The sequence below is a fragment of the Lagopus leucura genome, unplaced genomic scaffold (genome assembly GCF_019238085.1).
Source record: "Lagopus leucura isolate 7727_CA_CO unplaced genomic scaffold, USGS_WTPT01 Super-Scaffold_100024, whole genome shotgun sequence".
Classification (NCBI taxonomy): Eukaryota; Metazoa; Chordata; class Aves; order Galliformes; family Phasianidae; genus Lagopus; species Lagopus leucura.
The window spans coordinates 4,217,048-4,224,999 of NW_024962276.1; the positions used below are offsets into that span (position 1 = coordinate 4,217,048).

Genomic DNA, 7,952 nt, shown 5'->3' on the forward strand with positions numbered 1-7,952 from the left:
CTCAGTGCCACATCCCCACAGCTCTGAACATCTCCAGGGATGGTGAACCCCCTCCCCATGCAGCTGTGCCACTGCAGCACTGCTCTTTGGAGAGGAAATTGTTCCTCATATCCAACCTGAACGTCCCCTGGTGCAACCTGAGGCCATTCCCTCTTGTCCTACTGAAAAAGTTCACTGATCCATGGCCTTGGATGACAGATGTAGAGTGTGGACTTGCAGCCCAGGGACACACCGCATTTCCCCATTTTCAGGTGTGCTTTTGCTCACCCAGTAACCTCACTTTGCCCAGCACATGAATTTGAAACCCCAAACTCAAGTCGGTACCACCCTCAGCCCTGCAGCACTACAAATTCCTTGTGCATATAGCACAAAACAAAACAAAAAAACGCCCTTGAACAAAATCTATCACTGCGTGTTTAGGTTGGCAGCACCGAAACCCCTCAAGCCCAGGATGCCCACCATCCCTCCATCCCTTCCTTGAGCAGCGCAGAGCCGGCATGGCACAGCATGGGGAGTCACAGCATGGGGAGTCATGGCACAGCATGGGGAGTCATGGCACAGCATGGGGAGTCAGGGCACGGCTCGGCACGGCAGGAGCCGCCCCCCGGTCCGCCTCGCGGGAGGCGTGCCCGGAAGCAGCAGCGCAGTGCCGGGGCCGTTCGCCGCCTCCTCCGTCCGTCCCTCCTTCCTTCCCTCCCGCCGCCACCGCCATGGCTTCGGTCGCCGAATGCCTGCGGGAGTGGGAGGAGCTGCAGGACGGCTTCCAGCGCATCCAGGTACCGGGGCCGGGGGCTGCGCGAGGGGGAGCTGCTCAGGGCTCGGTGCCCGGCCGCAAATCGCGGGGCTGCGGGGCTGTTGGGCGGCCGTGGCGTGGGGAAGCTGCGGGTCTGTTGGCGCGGAGAGCAGCCCGAGCGGGGCGGGAGGATGCTGCCGGTCACAGGGGGGGAGGCACGCTGAGCCGGACCAGCCGGCCGCCCTCCGTCCGTCCGTCCGTCCCCGCAGGAGCGGGCCGGGGTGCGCCGTGTAATCCCCGCGAGTGAGTGGGCAGGCATCGGCGCGGCCGGGGTCACCCGAGGGAAAGCTCGGCTGACCGGCTCCGCTCACAGCTCTTCCCTCTGCCTCTCCACCCCCGCGGGATGGGGCGAAGCGGATGCTGTTGCGGATTCAGCACAGCTGTGCCCAGATCTGGGGCAAGGGCGGCTCTGAGAAACGCGCTCTTGCTCCATAGGGGCCGGTCTGTGCATCCCGAAATCCCCGGGCTGGGACGCAAGGAGCTCCGACGGAGCGCTTGGCCCAAAGCCGGCTCTCTCGTGGCCGACCCCTGAGCGACAGGAGCTCCTCTGGGAGCAGGGAAGGGTTTGCTGAGTGGGGGCATCCCGCCCGACGTCGGGGCGTTAGTCACTGCGGGGTGATCTGGGTTCATCCCCACCTCACTGCTGGACACCTGAGGGAGACCGTGTTTTCTCCCTCCTCTGTGTCTGCTTTCACCTTTCTCCTTTGGGAAAGGCTTTGACATCTGCTGATAAAGTCCCCGATAAGAACTGCGGAGGCTGAAAGGAGCACGCACCAAGGTCTAGTCCAAGGGTTGTTGCAAGCAGCGCTTTGTTCCTTGGTGGCTCTGGGGCTGCCTGTGGTCGAGGTGAGGTTGTTTTTCAGCTGGCAGGACCAGAAGGAATATTGACACAGCACGGTCTCTCCTTTCCCTTCTAAATATAGCAGAAGAATGGCATCTGGTGTCACCCAGGTGCGGTTGGGTTACGGCGGCAAGCGGGGCCAGCGGCATCCCCCAGGGTGAGCTGTGGGCAGCAGGCACAGAGCTCTGCTCTCCGGTCCCACGTGGGGCCAGCAGCAAAACCACCTCTGGGTTCAGCCCCCGACTGTACCCCGGTCCAGCACTGTGTGGCTCTTTCATGGTGTCACAACTGGAGAGCAAAGCTGTGGGTTCCACAACCCTGAGACGAGGCAGCCGAGCACCCAGCCTGCTGCTGGATGTGCCATGCAGAACTCATCCTTTACAGTGGGTAACGCACTCAGAGCTGGGGATGGGCTCCCCAAACACACCTGGCTGCCCACTGTGTTGTCTGACTGCTGCTCTGTTCCCCACCCTGATGTGCATTGAAGTTACAGATGCAGCTGCATCGTTTCCACACACTGCACTCCTGGTTTTCTACTTAAAGATATTTCCAAGCAGCAGCACAGAGGCTGTTGCCGTTCTGTTTTGCTGCAGTTCCTCACTGGGCTCAGAGCACTGTGGTTCTGGGGGTGTTCTTGTGGGACAGGCGTGCACTGTGGGCTCTGTGCACTGCTGGAGTGTGTACCTGCAGCACACACTGCTCTCATTCGCAGGATAACCACAGGCTGTACAAGCAGAAGCTGGAGGAGCTGACCAAGCTGCAGGATGGGATCTCCAGCTGCATCACACGGCAGAAGAAGCGGCTGAAGGAACTGTCCCTGTCCCTCAAGAAGTAAGTTGGGGTGCTGGGAGGGAAGAGCTGCCAGGACAGGGCTGTCGGACCCGGCTCAGGGCCGCACAGATGTTAGCAAAAGGCTGCTGAGGTCTGGGTGTACCCTGGCACATCTTCCTCAGCTTTGCTTTCCAAATTGTGCTTTCGAAGTCTTGCCTGTGTTTCCTGGCGATGGGACGAGCTGCCCGTCCTCCCTGTGCTTTCCCTCCCACTCCCTTCCCTCCGGCAGCTCCTCTGCCTGCCCCGCAGATGGAACTTGCCTCCAGTTTGCTATTGCTGTCCTTGGGGTGCCCTTGTCCCAGGCACAGCACCGTATCAAGTGCCAGCACGCGCTCGTGCTGTGACGGAGCCGATCCTGATGCCAGTGCCTGCTCTTCCTCCCCAGATGCAAGACCCACGTGAGTCCCGAACAGCGAGAGTCCATCCAAGAGATCCAGAGCCTGATCAAAGAGAGACAGAATGTTTTCTTCGAGATGGAGGCCTACCTGCCAAAGAAGAACGGGTGAGAGGTGCCCCATGTTTGCGTGAGGACGGTCTCTTTGCCAGGAGCAGGCAGCACAGCTGGGGTCTGTAGGCGCCAGGATCCTCTTGGGTGAAACCTTATGACATGCTGCACCGGGTCCCAGCAGCTGCACCACCACTAGGCACAGCCCCGTGGTCACCTGCAGGTGCCTGGGCAGCAGCCAGCCCAACTCTCTGCGTCCTCCTGCTGCCCTTGAGCAGCTCTGGGTGGAAAATGGCTGGGCAGGGGATGTGGTGCCTGTCAGCAGCATGGGACGTGGTGGGAAAGGTGATAGCTGTGCCTGGCCCGCAACACGGGCAGCTTTGTGCAGGCTCCCACCTGAACACCTCTGCTCTCTCCCCAGGTTGTACCTGAGTCTGGTGCTTGGGAACGTGAACGTCACGCTGCTCAGCAAGCAGGCTAAGTACGGCCCTGCAGCGCCGCTGTCGTGTGCGTGGGGAGGTTTGGGGTTCCCTTGTCAGCGGGGGGTTATAGATCTGCAGCCTGTGAGTGCGGTACTTTCAGGCATGTGGCTGGCTTGACCCACCTGGTGCAGATTCCTTGCCAGGTCTGTCCAGTTCTCCCTTTCCTGGAAGCAGCCCTCAGTCCCTGCTTAGCTCCTGTGACCAGGCTGGGACGAACCGCTGGCTGTAATGAGTTAAATGGGACCCACCACCAAAGCTGTGCCTGAGTTTCCCTTGTGTTAGGGACTTCAGGAGGGACCCAGCTGTGGGGAAGCCTTGGCTATGGCAGCCAGTGCTGACAGCCCCCATGCTGGGACACTCAGTGAGAAGTGCTGAGCAGTGAGCCCCAGACCCTGCTGTCTTGTTCCATGGGCTCTCCATGAAATGCACCAGTGCTGATCTGCTCAGCTTCCTGAGTGCCCTGGGCCACCTCCCCAGCTGGCGTGGCTGTGGAATGATGCAATGCTGCCCTGTGGTTTGCCCTCCTCTCAGAAGTGTTTGGGGGACAAGGATTTCATTAGCTCTTGCAAGAGGCTCCCAGAAGGGCATCCCGTTTGTCCAGCCAGGTGGGAGGGGAGGATGCAGCCTGCCGGCAGCCACCTTGCTCCAAGCCTGTTCTTGTACACCCCTGCAGGTTTGCTTATAAAGACGAGTACGAGAAGTTCAAGCTCTACCTCACCATCATTTTGCTCATTGTGTCTTTCTCCTGTCGGTTCCTTCTAAACTCCAGGTGAGACTGCCTGGGGTTCTGGGCAGAGTTGTCCTCCCAGAGCCCCTGTATCCATCTCTGGTCCTGAAGAGCCCAGAGCAACACTAAAGCTCAAAAAATGGAGCTGAACAGGAGGTCCCAACAGAGGGATTGACTGCCCCAACCTTGTAGCTCTCCCCTGCCCTGGGGACACGGTGGCCTCCCAAGGATGAGCATCCTGCAGGGATGTGGTCTCCCTGCTGTCTTTACACCCTGCTTTGTTTGCCAGGGTGACAGATTCTGCCTTTAACTTCCTCCTGGTGTGGTACTACTGCACGCTGACCATCCGGGAGAGCATCCTGATCAACAACGGATCCAAGTGAGTCTCTCATGTTTCGGTGTGGGCAGTTAGTTCTCGCTCTGTGGGCTGAGAGATTGTGCACCCATCGCACAGCTCTGTGCTTCCCGGGGATGCAGCTGACACCTCCTACTCAGGGCGTGTAACAAACCTTGGTAATTAGCCCCCATACAGTAATTAGCTGTGGTTTTGAGGCAGCTGCTGGGGAGGGAGGGCTGGGTGAACTCACTGTGTGGAGGTGGTGTGGAAGGTGCGGTGCTCTGGGTACCACCTGGGCCGGAGGCGCTGGGTCCTGCTCCATGCACGTCCCTTTCATAACCATCTCTGCTCTTGCCTTGCCCTGGGAGCTACCAGGTGGCTGGCACTTGGCTGGCTCTGCTTTCCTAGGGTGCATTTGGATCCCAATTCCTGACCCCTTGCCTGCGTCTGTCTTCCAGAATCAAGGGCTGGTGGGTTTTCCATCACCACATCTCCACGTTCCTCTCAGGCGTCATGCTGACTTGGTAAGTCTGCATCCTCAGCTCCTGTGTGTAGGGACCTGGCCTGCCTGTGCTGTGCCAGCCTGGCTGACGGGGCCTTTGCTCTCTGTGCCCTAACCCACAGCTGTATTCCTCCCCATGAGCATTATGCTATAATCATCAGCTCCATGCATTCCTCAGCAGGCCCAAGCACCCCAAACCAAAGCAGCCACCAGCACCTCAGCGAGGCAGGCAGCACAGCCCGGGTCTCTGTTGGGTAACACTGTTCCCAGTGTTGCAATTCTTGTCCAAGGGCTGTGCAGTGTTTTCCTGACCCTTGTCCTGCCAGCCTCCTACTTCCTGGCTTCCCAAGCTGGGCAGATAGTGTTCCGTGAGATGCCGACACTGAAGGTCTGTGCTGTGGTCCCCCTGTTCTGCTGGGAGCTGGCAGCAGCGCTGTGACCTCAGTTGTGGGGCAGGCAGGGTTGGCAGCATCTCCTCCCTCCCACACACCCCTATCAGTGTCCTCTCTCTGCAGGCCAGATGGGCTCATGTACCAGATGTTCAGGAACCAGTTCCTCTCCTTCTCCATGTACCAAAGTAAGTGCTGCCATGCCTGCTGGGCCAGGACCTGCCTGCAGTGGCCAGGCGTGCTGTGCTGCCCAGCTCTGCAGTGGAGAACTGACTGGATACTCAGCCCACTGGGGTTTTCCCTTAGCTCTTCTCCTGCCTTCTGCCTCCCAGGGGCCAGGAAGAGCTCTGTGCACAGGCAACTCGAAGCTGAGTTGGTGCTGAGCCCACAGGCTGGTGCCGCCTGCCCTCATCCACTCTCTTTGCAGGCTTCGTGCAGTTCCTCCAATACTACTACCAGAGTGGGTGCTTGTACCGGCTCCGAGCACTGGGCGAGAGGCACAACATGGACCTCACTGTGGGTAAGCCAGGATCTTCCCTGAGGTTGTCCTGGACAGCTGGACATGCTGTCACCTCTGCTTCTGACAGCAACCCCCCTCCCAGGGCCAGGCCGGTGCTAGGCTCAGCGGTAGTTATTTTTGTTCCAAGATCAGACCGTGGTTTATGAGTGCTGGCATCAGAAAAGATGCCACAAACATAACCAGCATCCCCCCAGTGCAGCCTCTGCAGCCCAGCTCTGGCTGAGGGCAGCCCCACCTCCTTCCCTCCTACCCACTCTAGACCCCAGGGATAGGAAACCTGCCACAGTCCTCCCACACTCCCTGCCCCTGTAGTGCCCTGCAGGGCCTCAGCCAGGCACGGGATGGCCACTGAACTGCCCTGCCCTGGCCTTTGGAGCTCTGCTCCATCCTGGCCCTGTGAGCACGTTCTCAGCAAACCTTCATCCTTTGCAGAGGGCTTCCAGTCCTGGATGTGGAGAGGCCTCACCTTCCTGCTTCCTTTCCTCTTCTTTGGACAGGTGAGTGCACCAACCCTCCCGGGGACACATGGGAGGCCTGGGGTGGGACTGAGCCGCACCATTCCTCACTGTGCCCCGCAGCCTGGGCTGCTGCAGACACACAGCACAGGTGCCAGAGGCTGAGCCTCCTCTTCTTCCCCCAGAGCACCCACCTCTGTGACTTGGCTAGTGAGATGTGGAGCTGGTAGTGCTGCCAAGTGCTTGAGCGCTGTGTAAATACAGCAGAGAGGCTCTGACAACCCTTCTCAAGCCCTTCTGAACTTCAGCTCTTGAGCTGCTATGGAAGGTCCATTTCCACCATTTAGGCTGATGCTCACTCCAAGCCCGTGTGGGGTTTCATGGCTGCGCAGAGGCAGCCTGGCCTCATGCGAGGGAGCAGCCAGCTGAGCATCAGCGTAAGGGCGAGCCTTGGACAATCCCTAAATCTCCTTTCTCCTGCAGTTCTGGCAGCTCTACAATGCTGTCACCCTTTTCCGGATGCTGCAGCACCCAGAGTGCAAGGAGTGGCAGGTAGGGGTGGCTCATGGGCGGCTGCGTGGGGAGGGGTGCCCATCCCTGCTGCCTCACAGCTCCGTGGCTCCCCCAGGTTCTCATGTGCGGCCTCCCCTTCTTCATCCTCTTCCTGGGGAACTTCTTCACCACCCTTCGTGTTGTGCACCAGAAGTTTCAGAACCAGAGCAAAGACAGAAAGCGGAACTGAAGAGGAGCAGCACGGGGGCCAGGACTGTTTCTCCCCACTGGCTCCATCCCATTCCCATCTCCTTGCCTTGATGCCGTCCAGACTCTGGTGTCTCACCCATTCTGTGCAAGCCTGGATGCAGGACAGAGCTGGGGGCTTGCTTGTGAATAGAGAACGTGTTCTCTGTGGTGCTGAATCTGTGCCTGTGTCACTCAGCGGGCAGCAGGAGCACCCTGCAACACCGGGTCCTGAAGCCACGTACAGGAATGCAGCCCCTGCAGCCCCCCCACAGCAGGGAGGCCGAAGGCTGCACACACGTGCTGCTCTTTGGGATGGGGCACCCCGAGTTCTTCCTCACCCTTCAACGTGAAGAGGGGCTGAGCAGGCAGAGCTGTGGGTACAGGAAGAGTGGGAGCACTGCGAACCTGAGAACCAGGCTTCACAGCTCCCTGGCCTTGCATCTCTGGAGGATGCATATGCAAAAATAATAAAGGGAAGGTACTTCCTTGGTTTGCTGGGGTCTTGGAACAGAGCACAGGCATCGTTTTGCACTCAGGCAGTGTGGCAGTGGGCTGTCATTGCAGGGGGGAGGGATGAAAGTCATTTCCAGCTGCTCCACACCTGCCTGGGGTGAAGCACAGTTGATTGCAGTATGACAGAAAAGGGGAGGCTGAGCAAAGCCACGCTGCTGGCTGATGCTGCAGAACAAACAGCAGCACACAGCCCAGTGCAGCATCCCTGAAGCCCTCTGCTACTGCAGGGAGCTCCTGAAACAAGCAGTGTTGTGTCACCTCACTGTCCCTGTGTGCTCCCCCCATCTCCTTGGTGGGGGGAAGGTTGGAGGTGGCAGCTATTGCTTCTCCTTTCCTTCCGTGGGCCAGGGGGAAGACAGAAGGGCAAGCAGCAAAC

The 7,952-nt window shown here is 59.3% G+C and overlaps 1 protein-coding gene across 1 annotated transcript; it reads left to right on the plus strand.

Annotated features, from left to right (window-relative positions):
* Window positions 1-630: 630 nt before the first annotated feature.
* On the plus strand, window positions 631-7,571 carry TMEM120A (transmembrane protein 120A). The gene is made up of 12 exons (XM_042879915.1): window positions 631-776; window positions 2,347-2,465; window positions 2,851-2,967; window positions 3,332-3,391; window positions 4,066-4,161; window positions 4,409-4,498; window positions 4,915-4,980; window positions 5,474-5,535; window positions 5,775-5,867; window positions 6,300-6,364; window positions 6,806-6,874; window positions 6,951-7,571. The coding sequence occupies exons 1-12, from the start codon at window positions 711-713 to the stop codon at window positions 7,062-7,064; spliced, it is 1,017 nt and encodes a 338-aa protein (XP_042735849.1). The 5' UTR covers window positions 631-710; the 3' UTR covers window positions 7,065-7,571.
* The last annotated feature ends 381 nt before the right edge of the window (window positions 7,572-7,952 follow it).